This window comes from Parasteatoda tepidariorum, chromosome 5 (genome assembly GCF_982258835.1).
Source record: "Parasteatoda tepidariorum strain Cologne lab strain chromosome 5, Ptep-v5.0, whole genome shotgun sequence".
NCBI lineage: Eukaryota > Metazoa > Arthropoda > Arachnida > Araneae > Theridiidae > Parasteatoda > Parasteatoda tepidariorum.
In genome coordinates, this window is record NC_141759.1 from 32,174,221 (window position 1) to 32,201,686 (window position 27,466).

Genomic DNA, 27,466 nt, shown 5'->3' on the forward strand with positions numbered 1-27,466 from the left:
AAAAAGCACTTAGGGTACCGTTACTTTTTACCATAATATCCATTTTTACAGAAACATGTTATTAAACAAAACATTTTATATACTGTAATTCTTATAGTAATAATTACAGTAAAAATTGCTGAATACCTCTAATTAATTAAATATTAATGTAAAGATTACGGCATAATATTTTAGGTGGAAGGTATAATATATTTTATGGAAAAAATGTATTTTACGGATGATGCACCCTTTCTCCTGGTATTTAAACCGTAATTTGATCCAGAAATTTTTACAGTTTAGCTTTTGATTGTTAAGGGTATTTATATTTCAATAAAAAAAATTATTTATTAGTATCTTTCTTATTACAAGTTATTTTTATTTCATTATTACCTTTCTTACAAAACAATAAGGTGTTTTTGAGGCTGTTTTGAGGTTGACAGATTTCAAAAACATACATCTGAGATTAAAAATAAGGTTATGTTTTGCACTAAAAATAAACTCATTAATAAACCTCAATTTCAACCTCATTTACACCACACAAAATCAACCTTATATATAACTCGGAAATAGTTATAGTTAAATCGTGTGAAATTATTCACACCTCAAACATGCGTATTTGCTTGAAGTGTTGAAAATATAATCCGTACGCTTCAGAAACAACCTTCCTTAGCTGGTTGCTCTAAAGTAGGTTTCCTTCAACCTCAAGTGTGAATAAAACAGCTTTATATACCTTGATTATACACCATGGGAGGTTGATTTTTTTAAGGTTGTTTTTGAAATCAACTTTGAATCAACCTCAAATCAACCTCAAAAATACCTTAAGTTTCTGTAAGGGCTGACTTATCTAAACTGAAATATTAATTACAATCAGACTAGAAACAATGCAATATTTATTAATATCTTAGTTATACAGTTATATATTAATTTCCTATGATAAATAATTTCCGTGTTTATAATATGACATACGATTTCAGAGAAGGTTCTGCATTACCTTTGTCAGTAGCGTAGGTTTTTTTAAAATTTTAATTAAAAAAATCTTTTTTTATCAAAACATATTTGATTAGACACTGCTTTTCGATACACCGCTATCGGATTTATTGATGAAGAAATATTATAAATTTAAGTTGTGAAAAAGAGGTATTTAATAACTTTTGATAGTTGCTCTCGGGATTATGCAAATTTCAACATAAAAACAGATATAAACATCTGTTTTATTGCACACTTTTTCTAACTCACCTTTGCTTGATTAATCGACGGTAAAGCTCATTGTTACTAAACTAATTATAATTTAGATACTAAAAAAAATAATTAGGACTCGATATGAAAACTTGTGAAGACGAAAAAAACTAATACGCAATAAATATTTTGGATAACTAATATTTGGATATTTGGAAACTAATACGTAATATTGATAGATTTTCACTTTCGCGAAATTACAAAGAAGTCAATCAAAATCGCGTTATAATTTATTTTAAAATACCTAATTTAACTACTTTTAATTTTTGTATGCATACCTGTTTTTTGCACATCATACATCAACTTCAACTGATTATTAGATTTTGATTTTAATTAATTTGTCCATTCGCTTTTCTAATATCCAACTATACAAGGCCATTGTTTTAAATACGCCTTTTGATTTTTTAATAATAAATTTTATGTGCAATACAATACCAATTAACACAATTAAAAAAGCGTATTTTTAGGAATTTTTTTAAGAAAAAAGTTTTATTGTTGAAATATAATTAAATGTTTTATTATTTTTTGCCTTATAATAATTTGAGTTAATTTAAATAATTTGAGTTAAGTGAAATTCATATTTTTAAAAATAACTGAATGAATATCAAAATAAAATTCAAAGTTCTTGAATGAATAAAAAAAGGCTTTGCATTCACATGTACACTGTTAGAATTTTCATTCTGAAATTACGGTAAAATAGCTGGCAGCAGTCTGTTCATCCAATAAAATATGAAGTTTGCAGTTAGATGTATTATCGTTTGAGCATTTCTTATCTTTACGGCTTTGAAACCATTTACAATTAGTATGGTTAAAAACCATAAATACAAAACTATACAGTTATTTAAAACATTATCTGGTTGTTTCACCTATTGTAAGAGATGGGAAATACTAGACTTTTTCGAGTTAAGCAGCCTTATGAAATCGCCATCAATGCATGAATGAGAGTATCTTATTCTAATAGCCCAGGGTCACAAATTGGGGAATGCATGACACTGGAAACTTTTTATGTGTTGAAGGGAATGGAAATATTGAGGTGTCAACGTTGGCCTGTCGGTCATGAGATTGACAGTTTAGCACTCTAGGCCAAAATATGTACCTAGTATAATATGTATATGTATTTATATATAATAATGTATAGTTATAGACATATATGTATGTAATATAGAATTTCTCATGCGAGTCTTTCTATATTAACTGATAAGCTTAAAAAATATGTTTCTTATCAAGTTTAAAATGTAGAAGTCGGTCTCTCACAAAGAGTCATAAAAAGTCAAGATGAACCAGATAAGGCCAGATAAAATATTATTTTCTGAAGTTAATGGGCAATAATTCGTCGATGAAGTACACATTAAGATAGTCATAAAAACTTCCCAGAACCAGAACGGCGCTATCCTTTTAGCGAATCAGAATCTCTAAATTTTATCAATTGAATGACGTTTCATGAAGATAAGAAGATTCTTGCAACCACTCCCTCTCAGAACCTCCCTTTAAAATCTCGGGACAGCCAAAAATGCGTGTCTTTTTCATATTTTCCTGACTAGATAAATCTGTGCCAAAGCCAACCATCCCTGCAAGGGGGAAACCATCATTGTAAAGAGCCAACGAACACTGTTTTCAATACTCAATATAACGTAATAAAATGCCTTTTTAAATGTATTCGCCTAAGTCTCTTCATTTATCTAGCCTTTAAAGGTATAGCATTACATGTATATATAATATGTATATGTATAATATATACCTAGCTGCAAGGAATTAAGTGGCTTCATTAGCTGGGCCTAATGAGTTCAATAAAATTCCGGTTTAGCCGTATTCGATGACAGCAGCTAATAAATGGTAATTCTTACAGTTAATAGTTTGAATACCCTTTTATTTATGGTTATTTGACTGTTTTGTCTCAATATGGTTTAATAATAACTAAATACATTTTTATTTAACCATTTTATCTGAGAAAATTCTAACAGTGTATATTGAAATTGCTGATAATTTAAGGTTTGAACTATTGTTAGTTGAAACTAGTGCGTCTGAATCTTACCTGTAATTAGTTTTCTAAACTTCTTAAGGCAAGCTTCTTTACGGTCATCAGTTTCTTTAAGCTCTTTCTCGGCCATTTCTTTTAGCTCATCATTCAAGAAACCCATGTAATATGGCAAGTGATCTTCTTTTTTATCATACTTTCTGTCCTTTTTGTTTCCTGGGATCGGAACATAGTTCTTATTCGGAAAACAAACTTCGTGAACAAGTTGAGTTGAGTTGTCTATAGACATTGCTACCAATTCCTTTCAATTGTTATTTAGATTTCACAACTGTAAATAAAGAATAAATTTATTAATAATGGACGAAATATGCAACATGATTAATTTAATAATTTTTATTTATAACTATTACCATGCTTTAAATGTAAGATTGATTTGAAGTGCATTAACATGCTAGATATAGAGATGTCAAAGTGATGTTGCTGAGTTACATTACTAAGTAGAATAAACCAATGAATTATCGTTTGCGCCATTGATATTGGTTGATTCATATTTACATCACAATAGAAATGTATTCATATTGGTTGTTATCTGTACTTATTAATCACTGGATTGCAAGTGGACAGATAAACTTCAGCTTAGACATCACTATAAGTTTTGTTTTCTCAAGCAAATATTGATTATTCCTAAACATTTAGTTCAATATTACATAAAATGTGATTATTAAATATATGGAAACATAATTTTATAGGTTCTGTGTTATAAAGAAATCTAAGACCTATAAAATTATTTAAGAACTGTTAGAACCAACTTAAAATTTCTGATTTTATATTGATAATTGTTGAATACTGATAATTCTGTGCAACAAAAAAAAAATGATTATTAATTTAAACTATTTAAATAAAATAAACTGACAGAATGGAAATAATAACAAAAACTGTTATAAACCATTTAACTCAATCAATATATGAGGAGGACAATAAAATAATGTCGTTTCGGCGCATTAAATATTCGTTAGTCCTGACATTTAGTTCTTTTCACCAATTCATTTCTTTTTTATCCATTTCGATTCATTTTCGATCCGGCATTGAAAATTAGAAATGATGAATACATTATTGATTAAATATGGATTCAACGAGTATGAATACATTATTGATTGAATATAAAATCTTGATAACAAATATTAAATGCACCGAAACGTCATTTTTTTCCGGTCCCCCTATACTTTAATGACTGTTTGAACTAGGCGTCGTTCGTTAATATTTTAAAATTTAATAGTTGTAATTTCTGCCCTCTTTGACGCTTAATTAGAAGTGATAATAGAGAATAAATTGTTAATGTACCATTCTCGTTGCATCAATAATAAATTAACAATAATTCATTGATAATATTCCATGCTAAAGAATTATCAATGCAATGTAATAATATTTTAATAAATTGCTGAATATAAACTTCGAAGAATTATCTTTCTAGTAAGAAAACAATGAATACATTAGTTTTTAAATTTATCTCTATTTTAATTTTAATATTATTCAATAAAGTTCTTGGCAAAAATGCAGTCCAATTAAAAACAGCTCAAAAGTTGTTATTAAAGTAATTTCAATGACCAAAATCTTAAAATAACCAAAAATTACAGATTCAGAGTAGGTAAAAAATATAGAAAAAGAACGTAATTTACGAAAAGTCAGAAAATAATGTCAAAAAAAGGACTTAAAACAGTGTATAGAATTTTTAATACTTTACAGTTATGACTTTTTGTCAAAAATATTTGTTATAATATTGAACCAAATAGCAAAAAGTAATTCACAAATGATCAAGTTAATTTCGGAATTGTACAAGAAGTGAAATAATTTAACGTACTGATTCAATGTATAACTGATTTAACTTAGATTAGAAAATAAAGAAAAATGGCGGCACTCAATAAATTCAGAAAATTATATCGAAGTAAAAGAAAAAAATTACAACACACAGAGTTTAAATACATTAGAGAACCAGAATTCGGGTTTTCATTATTATGCAGAATGTTTTTTTAAAGAATCGTTATAATCCGACAGGTGAAAATCTGTAATTTCGAAGAAAATTGGAATTTATTTTAATATTATCCATCTTTAAACTTTATTTGATTATCTTTCCAAAAGTCTTTAAAATTTTCATCTTCGATTTTATAAAAAAGGAAATTGCAGTTCAGCATGCTGATAGACGAAACCGAAACCAGAAGTAAACTCTCGAAAAACGAAACTAAAATGTTTTTGTTTTACTTTAAATATTTCAACTCTCATTTATTTGAATAAATTATTTTTTACAAAAAATAAAATTCATTTTCAGAAATTAATTTTCGATTTATTAATTTTTTGCAGTCAGAATTTTCCTGCATTTTAAACGCATTTTCTTAAGAACGTTGATTTTGAGAAAATTTCGTTACGCTACATTACACAAAAAGTTTATTATGGAATTCTTTGAAATTTTGTATGTAGATTTTGTATAATGTTAGCAATGTTTTAAAACTAAAAGCTAAAGTGCAAGTTTCAATTTTTTCCTTTTATCAAGCTTTACTAAGTCTAAGTTTTCTTTAAAAATTCTAGATAAACAATATATTTAGCTCTATTTCGTTGTTTGTTTTAAAAGTGATTTTAGTTCAAAACACAAGTAATCATATCATTGATATAGTAAAGAAAATCATTTTAAAATTTATGCTTTACAATTTGTTGTAGAGCAGTTAGCGTGACATGAAAAATTTGTAGTTTTAAGCTCAAATTTGTTCTTTATTAAAAAATGCTTTATAAATTTTTAAAATAATTACTTTAAATTAATAATTTTAGGACCCCTGCTCACCAAAAAAAGGAATTAAAATTTTAATTCAAAATAATTTGTTTAAACTATCGGATACAAAAAACAAAATAATCACCATTAAATCAATGAAATCGGATCAAAATGATTCAAAAATTATGAACAAGTCAATATCGAAGTTTTGCAAAAACTAAAAACATCTATAAAATGCAGAGTTAGGGTGAAATAGAAAATGTAGAAAAATGACGGTTTCGGCAAAAAGTTTGAAAATTGTGATGAAAATAAAGGAAAATTGGTGCTTAAAATACTTTGTAAAATTTGGAAAATACAAAAATTCGTCTTTTGTTTGGGAGAAGAAAAAATTATCTTTTCTTTGTTTAAAAAATCAGCGAAAATAATAATTTTTTTGTTCTCTCCTTAACTCTTACATTTAGAATGCCAAACATTACAATATACTGCTTTCCTTAAAGATAAAACGTTTTGATGGATTTTTTTCAAAAATAAATTCAGGAAGAAATTCATTACATAAAAACATTAAATTAGAATGAAATCAATATTGCCATACATTATCTTTAGATATACATGATAAAATAGGACAACTGCTCAAATTAACCTGTCTATTTAGTAACAAAGAAACATTATTCTTTTCTTTTTTAAGTGACTCAGGAAGAAATAATTCCATATGAGTAAAAAAATGATACAACACTTTAAAATAAATCAGAAAAAAGAATCTGATCAACATAAATTACCTTTTTTCTTTTCGCCAAATATCATTCCAAATCTTCAGAAATAAATATTAATATTTCTTGCCGACTAGTTCCGGTGATTATAGCGATCTAACCAGCCGACAAGAAACTTTCATTTTTCTCGCGTTTATCCAAACACGTGCTGAGTTGTCTTTTTCCTCCTAGTGGACTCAAGAGAGCCAGTGGTCGTTCATAAGCAAGTCGGATCAGGAAATAAATTTTTTTTGTCATAGAGACGAGTTATTACTATTCTTCTCGCCTTTTTCCGCCTTAACCTCGAAATCGAAATGTCGTGCAGGAAAACTCTGGTATAAAGATTTTAATTTTTGAAAAATCTGAGTTTTTTTTTTCTTCATAAACAATCAGTTTAAATGCCACTGATTTTTTTGACTAACGTAAAAATGACTCATTGTTGAAATGATACATTGTTTGTAGAAAATGAATCCACTTTTTAAATTGACATTTTAATATGGAATGAAGAGGTAAAGTTTTCTGTTGATAGTATTCATATTATACACAAATACTTTTTTGTGTGAATAAATTATGAATTAAAAATATAAAGCAAATGCTTTCAACCATGTCATTGACTTAGCATACATTGAGGTATAAGAAAAATTTCCAGTTAACTATTGTGTCATTTGAAAACTAAATTTTTACAGAGTGTATAATAATAATAATAATAATATAATAATAATAATATAAAATTAATTATAATAATAATATAAAATTAATAATAATAATAATATAAAATTAATAATAATAATAATAACAATAATAATAATAATGTAAAATGAATAATAATATTAATAATAATAATAATAAAAATAATAATATAAAATGAATAATAATAATAGTAATAATAATAATATAATAATAATAATATGACACGATAATAAATTCCAGCTATTTATTTTTAATGTGATTAATTTTTAGTATTTGAAGCTTTGAAACTACACTGCTTTAAATTTTTGACTAGAATAATTTCTTTTATTAGAAATACGTTTGATTTCATATAGTCCCATAGTTTTTACTTAGAGGATTTAAATATTTTATTATATATCCAGAGATACTCAATGCTTTAGAGTTAAACGAGATTATCAAATTCTTCGTGAAGTTTCTAAACTTAAAAATAAATTAAAAAGCGCTCATAAAAAGTGCTTGGCATAATATAATGATAAGCCACATTTTCAGATTTCTTAGAAGAGCATTTTAAAGGAAAAACATTATCATTTTTGTGCCGGCAATGAGATGCTACTGTTAATTGTGCTGTTATCAAGTAAGAATTTGCGAAACTAATTATTAAGATAAACATTTACATAAAAAATTATTGGTTCGAAAAGGGAGTCAATATTTTTTGTTAGTTCGTTTTTAACACCATAATTTATTTTATTGCATAAAATGAAGTAACCAAAAAACATAGTATTTATTTATTTTTGTTATATATTTGTCAATTTTTTTAATTAATGTCCATTTTTTGGAAAGTTAAATTTTAAAACAAAAATACTAAATAGAAACTAATTAAATAAAGAAATAATTTCTATCGAAAAAGTTGTTAAAAGCCTTACGATGCAGATTTTATATGAAAAAAAAAGATTGACAAATTAAGTATAAAGCGTTCCCACAACAGTCCAGTTTTATCGGTAAGGGTGTTATGGAGTTCAAGTCTTCACAATTTTGGGACTAAAGGGCACAAAGAGAACTATGTGATCAGCATTGCGCACCGACTACCTTTACTTCCAAGACAAGTAGTAACCCACCAATCTGATGGTAGTTGGGATTCAGGCCATTATATGGAATGGAACTATGATTCTATACATTTTGTAATTAACATTGTTTGTTTGTTTTTCAAAAATATCCTTAATTGTAGATTGAAAATATTAATAATTTTTTATGAAACATAAACAACCTAACTTCAGAAATAATTTGCATTGTAATTGTCATTAAATAAAGATTATGATGTAGATGTCAATGAACTCTACCGAAAGAAAAAATGGCTACATTAATATACATTTCAGGGCTCGAAAAACCGCCCGTCCGCCAGTCCTCGGCGGTCAAAAATTCCCCGCGGATGTTCCCCGCGTTAATGTTCGTGATAAATTTTCAATTTTTATTATCTTACAAGAGTCCAGCGTCTCACTTCTAAAATGACCCTCTAATCTAGAAATACAGCAGCATACTGCGCATGGTGGAATTGATGTTTTCTCTGCCTGGGAGTACTGCAGCGGTTGAAAGGAGCTTTTCAGCAATGAACTTACAAAAAAACACATCACGTACTGGTCTTAAACAAGAAGCGTTAAACGCAATTATGAACATCTACCTAAATGGAAAGCCCCTTTCAGATTTCTGTGTCGAAACCTCTGTAAATCATTGGCTTGATTGTGGAACTGGTAAGCGTCATATTTGATTCATTTAAAAAACGCAGTACCCTCGGATAAATTGACCTTGGTCATTTAAATTATTTTATAAATGAAATACTAGGTTACTATTAGTAACCTAGTATTTCTTTGATTACTGTATATTGTAATTCTAGTATTTGTAATCCTAGTAACTACTAATTCATTGTGCAATTTATATAAATGTTTGTAATAAATAAGAGAAAATTATATATTCATTTATTTAGAAGCTACGGGTTAGTTTCAAAGGAGGACGGGTAAAATTTCTGAGTTTTTTCGAGCCCTGATACATTTTACATGAAAAAATACTTAAATCTTCAGTGCGCGAAGAAAATAAACTGACCACCCTCAATAACTTTTGATTTAATGATCGGATCTTCACGTTTTAGGACACAATCTAAATGATTTGAGGAAGTTATTTTAAATATGCTAATTAATTAACGTAGACGATATTTTAAGTTATAAAATTAGATACCAAAACGTACTTTCTCTGAATAAACTTATGTTTTATTCGCCCGAAATGTATTTCTTAACCTCAAAATATAGGGGGTAGTCACATTGTAGGAAATATAGTTCCTGCAGTTTGGGCAGGAGGGCAGTCCAAAGTTAGGACCGCTTAATGTTAAAATATTTTTTGCGTATTTCGTCATAACTAAAATTTGTTTAAGTAAATCGAAAAATCGTACGCAATTATAAGGATCGTCTATCATCGTTAAGATATTAAACGATCCTCATAATTATGTACAATCCTAATAATTGCGTACACAATTGCTATGCAAAAAAACTAGTTAAAATAATTACTCATTTTTTTATTTAATAATAGTCGAAAGAACTTTGAATTGTAAATTATGCAATTTTTCACATCATTTTAAAGATTATAATTGCTATATAATTCTTAATTTATATAGCAAACATGATTAAATAAGGATCATTATGTAAATGTCAATAAATGTTTATAAATTAAAAAACAGCTTACTTAAGCTATAATTTATCGCACAAATGCCATTAAAGATGAATTACGATATAAATGTTAGTAATTTGTTTCGTCTCATTAGATTCGAATAAAAGATTTTTACAGTTTATTTTAAAGACATAATCACATAATGTACAAAAACGTTTAAAGACAAATCATATCTTTAGCCAGTTTAAATATATTTAGTTTCCTTTTACTGCAACCTTAAACTATATAAACACGGATAAGACCTTCAACCATATTAAAAAGATGCAAATGATACGCAACGATGCTTTAACGTTGGTTTATTTAAATTATGCGAATTTTTTACTTAAGGAAAGGAAGAAATCAAATAATTATATTTGGAACAATATGATTTCTACTCATTATTGTGAAACTTACACTGAAGGTCAAGTCTATTTTTTGTGTCAAGAATAATTTCGAAATTACCTTTTTACACGCATTTTACGAAAAATTTAGACTTTCCTTTTAAATGTTACAGTTTATTTTTCTTTTACAATAGAATTATTCGGAAAATTATTGTTTACGAGAAATTAAATGCTTAAAATTAAAGTAATTTAGTCTTGCTAATTTTTAAAATTTACGGTCAGCATTGTTTTGAACTCATAAATATTTTCCGAATATCGGCATAATGCTTGAAAGCATTTAGGATAAATGCTCATCTTTAAAAAAACATAAACAAAACAAGTTATCTATCTTCATATACATTTTCTCTTATTTTAAAACATATTTCTAGTTGTACCTATTGAAATTTTATGCAAAAATTTGTGTTTGTGTTATATTTTGTAAAGTTTGGTAAAGTCTTATTCTTTACCCATATTCATACTTTGAGAAAAAAAGTATAGTCAGAATATGATAAAACTTAACATGTTTCTGTCTCTATGGTAACACCAAAAAACTCGGAAATTTCATCAAAGCTCCTTGGTAAAATTATGAAAAAAATATGGTTTTATAATATATGGTAATTTTATTATGAGATCTCAGAACATGGTCATTTGTATTTTAAACTGAAAAGTAAATTTTACCAAACCCATTTACTTGGTTAAATTTACTTTTCGTATTTTTTATTTTAACTAAATGAGTGACAATAAGAATAACATATTTGAAAACTCAAATTCCCAGTAAAACCATGCCATAATAACGGAAAAATAACCAAATGAAAGTTTTAAATACCGCATATTTTGAGTTTTTTCTTATTCTGAATTATACTTTTTTTCACCATAAATGTCATTACCATGCAGTACAGTATTCATCCATGCATTTATTATGCTTTTATTATTTTTTGTTATACGGAACCGTATATAAACTTTAATTCATTATATACAGTCATTATATATTTTTGCTTTAAATTCATTATAATAATTACATTGTTTGAACATCTGAAAATGAATCTAGCAATATTGGAAAATATATTTTAATTGCTTTCTAACTGCTACTTAATAATTAATTTCAAAATATGCAATTTTTACAAATGCTAATACTGTATTTCTCACTCTTTGAAAAATTGGTTAACAGAATTGACTGACAACAACAATGTCAAACAGAATTGACTGACAAAGCTCACTTTTTTCTAAAATTTCTACCAGTGCTTGCAAATAAACGTGCGTTATACCTCAAGGAGATTTTTTGAGAACGTTTACAGGATCTGTCATTTAGCACACTGAGCTGTAATTTATTTAAATTATACGAGCTTGGATAACATTTAAACTAAGCAAAATTTTTGAAGAGCTGCAAATCAATTAAAAATACAATGCTCCGACAATATTGTGGACAGATACGCAACAGAATTGATACTACAACCTTCTGCTTCAAGTAAGGTGTGATTTCGCTACATCACACGTGCGTCGATATTCTACTCCTCAATAGTTTTTTCAGTTTTCGCTCATTTAGTCACACGTGCGTCGATATTCTACTCCTCAACAGTTTTCGTTCATTTAGTCACACGTGCATCGATATTCTACTCCTCAATAGTTTTTTTAGTTTTCGTTCTTTTAGCCACAATAGCCTTCTACTACAATTAAATTGATCAATTGATTTTTTCATATCGTTCATATCGATTATTCACACCTTAACTTTAACCGAGTACTGCTTTGCTCCTTTCCGCGTGCCTTCTTGGCGTCAGTTGAGAAGCTACCGTATGAGAGAAACATCGCTTTCATTTTTTAAAACTTTTAGGCGCTTGCCTTCCATTTGAATACCTCGTATTTCACCTTTTTTAAAATTACACGTGTGACGTAGCAACATCACATAAAGAATTGCTTGTCAAAGTCTCATGGAATAGCACCAATGGGATTTGATTCAACTGTCCATGCCAAAGTTGAAAAGCAAAACATAAGCATAATTGCTGAGAGAGTAGTTTTGATCATAGATATCAGATATAACAATGATCCATTGTATCTTAACAAATGCATAGCATCAAAGTAGTCGTCATTAATTTCTTAAGAGTAATTCAGCAACCACCAGCACAAATGAATTTGATAGAAGAAAGCAATGAAAACAAAGGACAATACTTGCCAAATTCACTGAAGTTTACTCTAATTTGAAAGTCACATCCTTCGATTAAGTAAGAGATCAGAGTTGAGTGGATTAGAACATGACGTTTTAAAAAAAGACGTCTAGTTACATTGAAAATAAAAAAAAACCCAGTTTTTAAAAAAGCAAAATGTAAATAAAAAGAATTAGGGCTTAGCTATATCATCTTGACAATGCAAATCGTTTCGAAAATTCATAATTATACAAATTGGAGACATATTAGAAAACGTTGACGTGCTTCAAACACTCAAACGTACGCGCCCATTTCAAAGACTCACCAGACGTTATTAAGTTTAAAAAAATAGGTTTGAAAACGAAAAAAATGGAAAATAAAATAACGGTGAAAAATAAAGCTAGAAAATCCTCGGTAACCGAGAGAGGCCAATCAATGCAAACTCCTAGCGTCATGATGGGTTGGTGAGAAAATCATATTGTTAGCTAAAGATTTGACATTTATATGAATGAAAAAAAGAGTCTATATCCTCAAGAAGAGCTGATGTGACAGGAGAGGAGCGAATGTTACCGTTATCGTAACCAGATATCTGCCCAAGGTTCTAACAAACTGCAGAAAAATGATTTATCTTAATCCTTGTGGATGAACATACCTATCGTGTTCACTTAATAACAATTATAAAGTAAGCCCTGGCTTGCCCTTTGTCTCCAACCTTGCATTAGCAAGGTAAATTGTAAATGCCCCAATGATTTTTAATACTGAAATGGTCTTTAAGTGTTTGATATTTAATTTTGTCCTTTTGTTTACGGCTGGTACAACATATGGACCACATGCAATGGTACGAATGGTGCACCGTAATCAAAGGGTTGAAATTAAATCAAATTTAATTTTGACTTGTTTCCCTTACATATCAAATATAGCATCTGTATATTGAATGCGTGCAATATAATTTATGCACATAATATTCAAAAGATATAAATCAATATTTCAAAATCAAGACAAAATTTACTACTTTGTGTTTAGAATACATATTAATATGTCAGAAATGTAACGATATGTAACGTTAGAAATGTTTATAATATGCAAGAATATATCATATAAATGTTAATTTACCCCCTTAAAACGTAGAATTGTCCACATCTTCACAATCAATATTAAACCTTTTATCTATATATCTAGTCTATTTTTTAAATATTACAAAAATGTCATCGATTCATTTAAATTTTACCATAATTATATTATTCCATGATAACATCACAGACACGTTTTCTAAACCATGTAGAAATATTGTTATAATTTGGGAGATTTACAACGCTTGGTTGCCCATTCGTATACTAATAGACAATAATTACCTCTATTAGATGTAGTCCGATATTGTTGGGAGTATTTGAAGAATTCATTTTTATCGAGATTCTTGACAAATTGATGATTAATTTGAAGCAAAACAAATCAAAGAATATCCATTGAACTATATGTTTGAATAAGATTACAAAGTGTGATAAACTGGTAACAAGCTTAACAACATAAGAGTGACGGCATAATAGTTTTTAAATTATAGGATTTCTTATCAAATTATTTAATCTAAATAGCACTTACCGTTGTAATGATATGCAATTTAAAATTTTTTTGTTGAAATGTTTTGGAATATGTGATGTTAATGCTAAGTAGTTTGTTTTATTTTGTTTATTTAGGAATATACATTGAAAGCATAGTTGATGAATTATCGATGTTGTTTATTGATAAAATAAATTCAATACATATTAAGCTTCATTTACTTGTTTCTTTTTTTTAGTTCGAACAAACATTTTCATCATTTTTTTTCCGGGTAGGGGGTTGTGTAAGTGTATTGAAACTATCGAGTTATGCTTAGTATTATGAAAAAATAAGTTAAGTATATAAGTAACATAAAAAGGGTATTGTGATTAAAATATTGGGGAAAAAGGTTACCATTAATTTATCAGAGTACAAAAGTTTGAAATGGAGAGCTAAAACACTATCCAAAATATATTTACACTGTTAGAAATTTCTCAGAATAAATGGTTAAATAAAGATTTATTTAGTTTTTGTTTTAATATATTCAAACATTACAGTCAAAAAACCATAAATAAGATGGTATTCTAACCGTTAACTGTGAGAAAAACCGTTTATTAACTGCTTTCACCTAATACTGTTAGATAACCAGAATTTTATTGCATCAGCTAAGCTCAGCCAATGAATTTACTTAGTTTCTTGCAGCTAGGTATATATTATAACTGAGAGGGCTAATCTGTCCATCTCATGACCGACTGAACGGGGATTCGTGTCCCAGCGTTGACACCACAATATTTCATTCCTTTCATCCCATGAAGAGTTTCTAATGTTCCGCACTCCCCAATTTGTGACACTAAATAATTAGAATATCATTATCTCATTCACTCTTAGGTGGCAGCAGCAAAAATGTGCTTAATACAAGTCTAGTATTTCCCATCTCTTACGATAGGGGAAACAACCGAATAAACTAATTGAACCACATTCCATTGTTCATTCGCTAAAACACAACTCAACTACAACCTAATTCTAATGCCCATTGCTAGCTGAAAGTCCAGCTCCAAAGTTCAGTTAAATTTCATTTCTACAGTTTTTTAGCCATACTAGTTGCAAACGGTATCAAAACCTTAAATGTTAAAATTGTTATTTACAGTAAACTTTACAGTTATTTGGAGGGCTAAAAATATAAGTCAAAGAAAAGCGAAATGAAATGTTTATAATCTTAAAAAATATCGGAGCACAAAATATTTAAACTGCATATTTTACAATGAGCTTCAAACATGAATATTTAAATAAGAGTACAGCACATTAAAGTATAAAATTGATAAGTGTAACACAGCTATTCGGTATTCTTAAAGGTGTTAATAAAAACAAAAAAATGACATAAAAAGAAATATATATTTTTTAGATAGAATGTCTTTATGACGAGGTTTTATTTCGTCGTTCAATATTTTTAAATAACACAAAAATTAATAAAAAAAATCTATTAAATCTTTCGTATGGAAAGTAAGCAAAGCAAGCTTTATATTTTATTATTTGGTATTCTGAAAGGCGTTAAACTAACAGAAAAATTATTAAAAGCAGAAATAATGCAGTTCTAAGAGAAAAAAAAGAAATGTTTATCAGTGAAAAAGGATATCGATGAAACCTCGATGAAGAAATTAATATTTAGGAATTAGAAATATTACTTGACTTCTATTTGTATTTCTTTTTTCTAATCATTTTTAATTTCTCATTCATAACGGAATATATGCGTAAGCTTTTTAAATGCAAATTCTAATCGGAGAGACGAATTCTTATAAAATTACCTTACCGTACGGTGATTACATTTCTGAAAAGAAAAACCATAACTTAGGTGTTAAAAACCAATATATTCGGTAGTTAAACTATTTGCTTGGTAATTTTCTATTCTAATGGTAACGGTTTACCGGAAACTCTGGTTTTCAAAAATATAGTTCTTTTTACCTTGCACTTAGAAATGAATACAAAACTGAAAAGTAAGTTTAACCGATTAATAGTAAAAGAATACAAAATATTTCATTCTAAATTGACAAAACTATCTTTGAAAGAAACGCGCTTAAAAGCAGCAGAATTTTCAAAAGGAGGAATAAATATAGCAATAAAGAAAACGAAGAAAATAAAAATGAAAATATGACCACCGAAGCCGACGTCTTCAGGGGGTACCGGCCTCGAAAGCCATAAAACAAAACCTTTTCTAATGAGAGAGAGGCCTAATTAAATGCCAAAATTAACTCTCTCAGTACCCCGAAGGTTTTACGTAAGTCCAGGAACAAATACATGAAATACATAAAACCAATTCAAGAAAGAAATTCAAACAAAATCTTGAGAAAATAAAAACTCATATTAAACCTGTCAAACAGCGATTTCACAAACAAACTAAATGCAAAAGAAACACTTGAAACAAAAGAAAACAACGCCCTCTATTAAAATGCACATAATGAAAAAAAAGAAGAGAAGTAAAAGAAAAGATTACGTAATAAATTAATATAATGCTTAACTGGGGCTGCTCAGATAAGACTTGAATTGCGCCCTGTTAAAAGAAATAAAAATCTAGTATTCTTCAATCATTTTCTCAATCAAAAAATTAGCATTACAAAAGTTAAAAGGAAAATCATTATTACTCAAATTACTCAAAAAATTATTCACAGCCTCCTGAAAACTTTCAACGTTATTGCAAATATTTTTAATCCTAACCAATTATGAAAATACTAAATTTTTAAAAATTTTATTACACAGAATAGTATTAAAGTTTCAGAAAAAAATAACTTAAAATTTAAAAGCTTTTCTTTTGTCAAAAACACCAATTTTAATTATTTTATCAGCAATATCAATTTTAAAATCTAAATATTCAACATTTAAGCAATTCTCATTAGTTTACTTCAAAACAAAATTTTTAGAATAAATACTACAAATAAAATTAAAATTATCACAATTAAACAAAATCAAATCCACAATATATCTAAAAGCATTAAATTCCTTATACTCAAGAAATTGAGCTTCAAAAAAATTCAAAAATATATTAGCAAAACCACCAGATAAGAATTACCTTGTGGAATTCGAATAATTTGTTTATAAAAATCTAAACCATTAAAAAGAACATTCTCAAAAAGATTAAACCTACATAAATCCAATCAATAAGACTTATGAATTTTTTCATTAAATAAATACTTATCAAATGTCTTGTTAAAACCCATAGAGTGTTTTGGTTTTCCCATAGAGCCAGAAAGATGGTAAATTGTTCGGTAAATTTTCAAGGTATATTGTTTCAAAACACGGTATATTCTGGTAATTTTGACCATATTTTTTTCCTAATGTACATTAAGTTCATTGTACATTAGTACATTAGTACGTAGTACATTAGTACATTAAGTACATAGTAAATTAAGTACAATAATACCCCCAGGGGTACGGGAACAGTTCAGTGGGGGTACGGGTTCCTATGCGAAATATCTTGCAACAAACGAAAATTTCAAAAAATTTCATTTAAAATCAAAGCTAGTCATGAAAATTACAATTACGTATTTTTCTATTGGCTATTTTTTGCAGAGTTAAAAGTTAATAATTAGTGGTGTCAACAATCAGTTGTGATTTTTAACTTTTGTGAAATTTTTTTATAGTAAAAAATACATAATATTTTTTTATTAGTGGTACACAGCGTTACGAAAAATTCAGAAAGGGTACACAGAAGTCATAAGTTTGGGAAACGCTGATCTAGTTAATTTTAAAATTCACAAAAATTTCGCGTAGGAAAAATACTGCTCTGAAGTAAGGTAAAAACAATTTTTAGAGCAACTTAAAACTATATAGAACGATAACTGAAATAATCAGTCATAAAAAGAGCATAAAAATTTAAATATTTAGATAAAGCCATGTGTCATAAATTTGCAAATCACAAATGTCCATCTGTGATTTGCAAATTTATGCACAATTGAAGAAGAAGTGACAATTATTACATACCTCAACCTGAAGTAATGAAAGCCAAGTTTCCTTTAAATATGAAAGGCTTCCTTTAAATATGATTGATATTGAAAAGAAACGTATGATGCTTAAAGGAAATTTTTTTGTACGTGTTAAGAATACCCATTTACATTCGTTTAGCGAAAGACTTTCACTTTCCTACTCGAGTTAGTGTAAACTATAAAGTTAGATGTTTTCGATTTCTTGATTAGATCTCACCGTTTTTCTGCTTTTTGATTTTAGTCTGACTAAGGAATAAATTATTTTTATGTAAGTGTTAAAGCGTGTAAAGTTATTGTAATTTGTATATTATCTTAATTATTTTAATTTTACTTTTCTTTTCATGTATTGGATGGTCATATAATGATGACATTAAGGTTAGATGGCCACAAGTAAGTTTATTTTCAGTAAAGTTTTTTTTTGTTTTCACTATTCCATTGTTTTTTGCTCAAAATATGTCAGAATTACGTAGGAATATATATTTCTTGCACATCTTTTCTTAGCACTTTATTTACATAACCGTTGTTGAACAGCCGAGCCAATTCTGGCTTTACGACTACCAAAGTTTAATTCCGTATCCTTGAAATTCTGCTCCAAATCCAGAATACAAGAGAGCTTCTGGATCAGTACCCTCCCAGAGGGGAACTTGGAGGACTTTGTGACTCCGAAAGATTTAACATGCATCAGTCATCATTTACTACACAAGGAGTCTTCGGCGGACGGGGATCAAACCCACGATTCTTTTCAGTTATTTTCCTAAACAAAATTAATTTCTTGCAGCTTAATCTAAGTTTTCATGGTCAACTGTATAAAATGGGTCATTTTCCATATTTTAATTTCATTTTTCCTTTATTTTATTAGATGACCATCTCACCTCGACAGAGAGGAGAGATGGCCAGTTTAATTTTAAACAATTAGTTTAATTTTAAACAATTTTTTAACATTTTGATCTCAATATTCCGTAACTATTTTTGCTCAAAATATGATAAATAAAAGTATGAGAATTAAAAATATGCATAAACAGTTCGTGTATCTCTAATCTTGATAATTTTATTTCGATTTGAACAAGCTATGCTAGACTTACCTTATATTAACATTCAAACGCAAACACCATATTGGTTAGTATTTATAAAAACTGTTACAGTGATCACATTTTTAATCTCAACTCATTAAAACATAAATAATAAATATTTTTAACTACTATAATTGAAAAACATTATATTGATTAAATTGTTAGTCTAAAAACAATACTATTTTAATAATCGTTTATTTTTGCGAGCGTTATAGATTAGTCAATTAACTTTCTAGAATTATCTTCCATAAGTGAAATGAAATTCTTTTCTTTTCCTTAATACCAAATGATCCATCTATCACTAAAGATCGATAAAAGGAAGTCGTATAATGGATATAACTAATTACAAAGTGTGGTAATATATAACGCAATAACGACCTAACCCTACTGAGAAATCTGTAAAAGTGAACTTTGTCACGTATATTGCACGTTGTAAAAATTGCGAAAGTTTTTATTTGCGCACGCAAGTTGTATTATAAATAAAAACATAATTCAGATACATAACTATTAAAATTTATAAATAAACGAAATAAATTCAGAGATAAAAAGTGCCTTATTTATTCACTCTCTTATTTTTGTAATGGACTCAGAAATTTGCACCTAAAATGATTGACAAAATTTTTTCAGTAAATGAAATAAATAGAGAAAAAAATAGTGTAACATTCACTAATTTTTCATTTAAAGTTACTATTTGCGCGCAAGTTGTATTGTAAATAATTAAATGTAATTCAGATATGTAACTATTGAAATTGATAAATGAATGAAGCAAATGCGAAGGTAAATAGTGCCTTATTTATTCATTTTTTTATCTGTGTAATGGACTCAGAAATCTGCACCTGATAAGACTACAAAAATCCTTATTAGTGAATGAAATAAATACAGCAATAAATAGTGTCACATTCATTAATTATTTTATACGTCTATTTAACTCAAAAGCATGTACCTAAAATGACTAAGTGAATGAAATAAAGACAGCAATGAAGAATGTCACATCCAATCATTAACTTATATGTTTATTTATCTCAGAAATTTGTTTCTAAAAGGACTATAAAAATCCGTACAAGTGAATGAAATAAATACGCCAATAAATAGTGTTACATACATTCATTAGCTTGTTTACATATTTAACTTAAAAATTTGCACTAAGAAAATAATTTTAGTTAATCCCACTTTTTTAAACTTTATTTTATTTATATTCCTGTTTCAGTTCAGCTCACATATGATTTAAAAAAGGAAATAGATCAGAAAATAATGATTAATTATCTATTTATTACCAAACATTATCTTCTTTAATTTGAAAAAAAGTATTTAAATTATATCGATGTTTTCTCGAAATTTAGTTATGTAATTGAGAACATTTTTATTCTTAAGTTGGTTATTTCTGCACAACTTCAATAAAATATATGATACTTGAGTAATAAGATTAATAAATTGACATATTAAGTATTACATATATTATACTACTTATCATATAATCTCCAGTTTGTCAATGCATCTCGTATAATGTTCACTGTTAACATTTTTGAAGCCCAATGGATTAAAACGTCAGATATTTTTGCTGCAACTTTAACGCGGTTCAATGTTGAAACATATGCTGGTCAAATTGAATTATCAGTAGCTTTATTACATGACGTTATGGTTCAACTTTCACAAAAAATTGGTTCTAGTTAATTCCCTAATAAAGTTTCACCAAATTCTCTCCATATTATTTCTCAAGATATTTTGGTTCAATAATTATGGTTTAATTTTCTTATGGTTCAACTTTCAACCAATAATTTTATAAAAATTAAAAAAAAAACCCAAGTAATAGAAATTAAAATAAAAATAGCACAAAATTTAAATAATGTATGGAAAACGTTGCTTTAATACTTTTCAATATTTCATTATCAACAAATTAATCTTTTTTACATTTCAATCGTTACAATATCTTTAATGTATAGAAAACGTTGCTTTAATACTTTTCAATATTTTATTATCAACAAATTAATCTTTTTTACATTTCAATCGTTACAATATCTTTAATGTATAGAAAACGTTGCTTTAATACTTTTCAATATTTTATTATCAACAAATTAATCTTTTTTACATTTCAATCGTTACAATATCTTTAATGTATAGAAAACGTTGCTTTAATACTTTTCAATATTTCATTATCAACAAATTAATCTTTTTTACATTTCAATCGTTACAATATCTTTAATGTATAGAAAACGTTGCTTTAATACTTTTCAATATTTTATTATCAACAAATTAATCTTTTTTACATTTCAATCGTTACAATATCTTTAATGTATAGAAAACGTTGCTTTAATACTTTTCAATATTTTATTATCAACAAATTAATCTTTTTAACATTTCAATCGTTACAATATCTTTAATTTCTACTGAAATATTTAAGATATTTTTTTCAATACTTTTTGACTGGCACATTTTTTCATAAATATTTAATTATCAACGATGTAGTATTTTTTATATTTTAATTCTAGCATTATGCTTAAATTTCTGATAAAATATCCAACATATTTTCGTCAATACTTTCTGATTTGTATATGTTTTCGCTGTTAACATAGAAGAAGCGCAAAATAGCATCAGCTGTAGTTATAGACATTTTATTTCTCAATTTGTCTTTAGTAATATTTAATATGGAGAAACATCTCTCTACAGCTGCATTTGAAAACGGAATACTTAATAAGTACTTAATACTTAATAATACTTAATACTAAAACAAGAGTCGAAATATGTTTGAATTGATTTTCATATTACCATCTCACACATTCAGTTATAAAATTTGATATCAGAACGTAACCAATATAAAACTAGTAAAATTCGAAAATAACTCTAAAACAAACCACTAAAAACAAATTCCCCTAAAATACCCACTGAAGATAAAAAAAATCCCCCTAAATTTAGGGGGAAAACTTCTAATCTGGCAGCACTGGCTGTTGCCTATACAAAAATTTATGAATTTGTTTGATTAGCGTTCCGAAAAGACCAAACTTATAAAGTACTAAGGGAACTAATTTGTTCGATGGACAGAAAATAGAACGAAAAAGCTTATGACATATCAGTATTTGGAGAGTTGCAGCTACAAATATTGCATAATATATTGATGCTTTCAGTTAAATAAAAACTAAGCCATGCGTCACAATAAGTCTGAAATCGTATTAATCTCTTTCGAAATGATATTTTGATTCCTTTACAGTATTGTACCGTAGATGCGTTTAGTTATATCAGTATAATAAATTTTTGTCTGTTTCATATTATAGCAGAAAATAACCAAACATACTTATCTAATTTAACATCATTTAAATAAATTATACCGTATTAGAGTTCATAAAAATTACACAGTAAAAAATCCCGAATCAAATAACTGTAAAAAGTGCAGCTATTAAAAGTGCCCGTACTTTTTGCCGTAAAATCCATTTTTACCAGAACATGTTATGGAACAAAAAATCGGATATACTATAATATTTATAGAAATAATTACTGTAAAGTAACAGAATCACTTTAATTATATAAATATTACTATAACAATTACTGTATAATACTTTACGGTAGCAATCAATTTTTGGTGAAATCGATTTTACGGTTAATGCATCCAAGGTGACGGTATTTTATACCGAAATTAAATCCAGAATTTTATACAGTCAAGTTATCTACTCAAAGTCTTTTTCCTGCTATTTTGCTTGGCCGTATTATAATCTTGCATAAATCGATTTATTTTGAAAAAAAAAAAACGGATTGATAAACTTCTTTAAAAATAGGTTTTGTGTTTTATTGTACACTAAATTATACGAGAAAAATAGCTGACAAAATAATTGAGAAGTCTTAGTTTAAGAATTTTTAAATTGTCACGTATGACCAAATGAGTTATTTTAAAAAATTTCAAAAATTTATTCATAAAAGTTATTTACGTTTTCATAATCTGTATACATTTTAAAACGTCCTTGATCGATTAGCCGGCAGTTTTTCTGATTTTTAGTTTCCATTAATTTCTTTTTGGCTATCTCACACACAACATTGAAAGTACGCTTTAGGCAAGTAAGGAGTTTAAATTTTAAAAAAGATTTTAAAAAAATCCACAGGAATATTTCCTTTTAATCCTTAAAACGTAGAAATGTCTGCCCCCAATTATATGCTTTAATATGCGCAAATTCGCAAAATAGTTTATCGTGCAAATATTTCAAAATTAACCTTATTAATTTTTAATTAATATATCTTATTAATTGTTTTTGAAGTGTCACACAAAATTTTTTCAGATATACCAGCTTCAGATACTTTAATGTTATCATGAGGAAAATATTTCTTCACGAAATATTGTTAAATTATCCTAGATGTATTTTTGAAAAAATATTTTAGACTTATTACATGATAATTTTTAATAAAAAATAATTTTTTTACAAGATTACGTTTCAGAAACATTTTTGATATATCCTAGAAATATATTTAATGAAGAACAAATTTTATTTTATCAAATATGAAACATTAAAAAGATTGCATTTTGAAATAATTTTGAGCGATTCCAAAAATATTTGCAAGTTTTCTTAAAACTTTTTCAACGCAATCAAAATTAAAAGTTTTATAAGATCATGTTTTAGAATAATTTTTAAGACTATACACGACATGTTTTAACTTATCTTAAAAGTAATTGTGTTGCATGGGGACGTATCCGTATTAAACAAAAATTTTTTTTCTTATTTTTTGATATGGGGCAATAAATATTTTATACTAGTACGAAGAAATATCATTTTAAAATTAATGTCGAGTTTTATATTCTTGTAATATAAGAAAACTAGAAACTTGCACTTTAGTAATTTGTTTTTCGAGTGTCTTTAATACATATAGCTCTTTGTATATAGTACTTAAATTTATACATTTTGAATGTTAAATTACTTAATATTTTGTTTAACATGATGTAGATTTACAAGCATATCCACTACAAATAAAAGTAACAACGACTTTGTAAAAGCCCTACATTTAAAAAAAAAAATTCTAAATACACTTTACTAGAACGAAGAATGAATATTGAAACTTAGTATCAATAGGTAGTTACTATTATTATATCGATATTATTAGTTTATTAATAGAAATTTTTAAATGAGCAATGTTAAATTTTTTTTATTAGAATTAAAAATTTCTATTTATTTGTAAGTTTTCAAAAAAGACTGTAAAAAAGTTTTGTTCTGAAACAAATTATCTAAAGTCTAATAGTTTAATTTTATACTAATGGATAAAAAAAAACTATAACATTTTATAAAATATTTTATTTGTATACATTCCAAGAAGATTGCTTTCATAAAATTGATGGTTTATTACGAAAAGATATGAATTTTTTATTAAGCTGAAAGAATTTCGAGAGGACAAAATATTAAGTTGGTTTTATTAAATTTTCTGAAAATTACCAGTTGGGCATTTATTTTGTACAAAATATATTTTCGAACTTAAGCATATTAATGACATTTAACTCTTTTTTTCCCTATTGTTTAAAGTTGAAATATTTTCATTGATATTTTCTATAATAATGCAAAATAAACAAATATCTGAACATTTAAAAGCATTTAAAAGTAAAATAAGGTATTTATTTTTTTAGCAGCTAATATTTTGAATTATTTTTTTTAAAAATTAAGTACTTGTTAATAATTTTTTAATACGATTATTTTCCTTTAGCTATATTCCTAATTTTGGAAAAAAAGAAATTAGTTTTAAAAATATATAATGCTATTAAATAAAATATATACACTGCTGGACAATTGCTAAGGACGGATCACAAATTGCAATGTAGCATAACATTAAGCGAGACATGAGACCTAGTAGGATAAAGTATAGTTGCCACACTGTTCAGACATTAGAATAAAGAACATTCATTGTTCTGGAAAGTACAAAAGCTATGAAATATCTGAAAGAAAAAAAATGTTCATTTGATTCTGCGTTCGGAATAATGGAACAATGCATTTAAATGTCAGCAGGCAACTTGAAGAAAGGTGTCAGTACGGGATATGTCCACCGTGGAGTGTGATGCAACATTCTACAGGTCGTATCATACTTTGCACAACATTATCTAGCAGCTGTTGAGGCAATTTATCCCATTCTTCTGTCAGTGCACGGATGAGGGTGTTCTTGTTTGTCGGAGGATAGTTTCAACCAGCAAATTGCCTCCCCAAAGCATCTCAAACATTTTCAATGTGGTTTAGATCTAGAGAACGTGATGGCCATACGAGACGTTGAATACCCTCGCTGTCTAAACAATCCTGAACAGCGAGTGTTCGATGACATGTTGCGTTGTCGCCCATAAAAACAAATTTATCACCGACAGCACCATGGAAAAGACAAGTATGAGGAAGTAGAACTTCATCAAAGTATCGTTGGCCCGTCATAGTCCCATTCGCAACCACATGTAGGCGCGTGCGGCCATTGATCATGATGTCAGCCCACACCATGACACTGCATGTCGGATATCGGTCCCTTTCCTGAATATTTTCTGGACGATAACCAGTACCACTCTCGCGCCAGATCAGTTGACGTCTACAATCCGATGACAGACTGAATCTACTCTTATCTGAGAAGAGTACGCATGCCCAGTCCTGTTCAGTCCAATTGTGATGCTCACGACACCATTGCAAACGTGCAGTACGGTGCTGTCTGGTCAATGGGACGCACACAACACGTCTGCGGGCGTATAGTGCTCCCCTCAAACGTCTGGCAACAGTTTTTCGGGAGATCTGCTTTCCTGTGATAGCCAGAAACTGATTTGCCACCTGCTGAACTGTGGTGCGCCTGTTCCTTTTTACTGATAGGAAGATGTATCTGTCTTCAGCAGGCGTCTTACTTCTAACACGACCTCCCCCATGCCGCTTACTACACATTCCAGTAGTTTTAAAAGATTTTCACAGCCGTTAAACAACACCGTCAGCGATGTCGAACTCCCTGGCAACGTCTCTTATTTTTCGCCCTTCTTCGATCTTTCCAATATATCGGCCACGCTTAAAATCATCTAAGTAATATCGGGAAGACATGCCGAAAATTTCAAGTTCGTCAATTAAATCTTTCCTGTAAAAATTTGACTTGAAACAACAACTCTCCACAACGCGTCAAAACCTTTAAAGCTCTTATCAGCGCTATCACGTGATGAACAAACGTGGAAAAAAAATTTACATACGCATACCCCTTCTTACTATATCCCGCACTTATTCTAATTTTCCACATTTTGCTTCCCTTCATTTTGTGGTTGCTATGGATGATAGTGTTATCCGTCCTTAGCAATTGTCCAGCAGTGTAATACTATTAAAAAATATATAATACAATTAAATAAACTATATAATCATATAAATTATAATAATTAAATATACTATATAAAATATAATAATTAAATATTTCCAACACAATATAAGTCATTTTATCGAGTAAATTTTTCTTTTAAACTTTGATCATTTTAACGATTTTTTTTGTCCTTATAGTTAAATATATTCCTAACTAAAAGTAAAATTAAATTTTAAAAAATTGTCTAAAATAATTAATAAATATTTACAAAAAATAAGCTATTTGTTATTTTATTATAACAAATACGAATATTTAAAGTTTAAAACATGTTTCGAAAGTTTTATAAAGTAAAATTAAATTTTAAAACGAAATTATATTTATTGCAGATATTTTAAAATTAAAAATAAGAAAAACATATAAAATTTAAAGAAGGAGAAATTTTAAAACTTACTTGAAAAATGATCCCTCAACAAAAATTCTCAAGTCAGTAAAGTGTGAAATTCAGAATACTAAACTACTCAACTCTACAACCTGGTGCTCTTTTGGTGGAGGATCTGTTACAAAGTACAGAAGAGGTGAGTTTGAAAGTTATGGTTTATATTTTCCTCTTTTTTTATAATTTGGACTTCCCAAAGAACCAGTTTTCTTAATTCACTCACGTGTTTCTCCACAGATTCACGAGACCGACCTTAGAGCGAAAATTCGAGACTTTCCTTTTCGTTTATTGAAATCGGAAGAAGCAAGCGATATTTCATTTCGTTTTCTTTTGTTCTCCGCGAGGCGCCATTTTCAAAAGTTTGTTGTAAAATCGTTTTCTTTTTTTTTTTTTTAGTAAGCTCTTGCAAAAAAAGTCCTTCTAAATAATCAATTTTACGAAATAAAAGTGACCAATAGAGAAGAACATTTGCAACTTTCATCAGATTTTCGGGACAAAACATGCCGAACGTTATCAAGAGTTATGCATGACCGCGCAGACGCGCGATAATAAATTCTTTTTTTAAGTTCTATTTCCCAAAACGATTTTGAAATTAAAAGTGTCTCATCTGAGGTGAATATAAAT

General features: G+C 27.8%; 1 protein-coding gene across 3 annotated transcripts in view; it reads right to left on the reverse strand.

The window, feature by feature from the left end:
• LOC107440949 (clavesin-2) overlaps nt 1-26,995 on the reverse strand; it is a 53,863-nt gene extending 26,868 nt beyond the window's left edge. Inside the window, exons 1-2 of one of the 3 annotated variants that reach the window (XM_016054048.5) lie at nt 26,858-26,995; nt 3,248-3,518 (exon numbers count right to left, since the gene is read on the reverse strand). In XM_016054048.5, the coding sequence (XP_015909534.1) occupies nt 3,248-3,479 (232 nt within the window). In that variant the 5' untranslated portion in view covers nt 3,480-3,518; nt 26,858-26,995. Of the gene's footprint in view, nt 1-3,247; nt 3,519-6,724; nt 6,894-18,077; nt 18,187-26,857 lie in introns of those variants that run through there. The other 2 variants (XM_016054050.4, XM_016054049.5) reach the window with 2 other exon arrangements.
• Nucleotides 26,996-27,466: the final 471 nt, after the last annotated feature.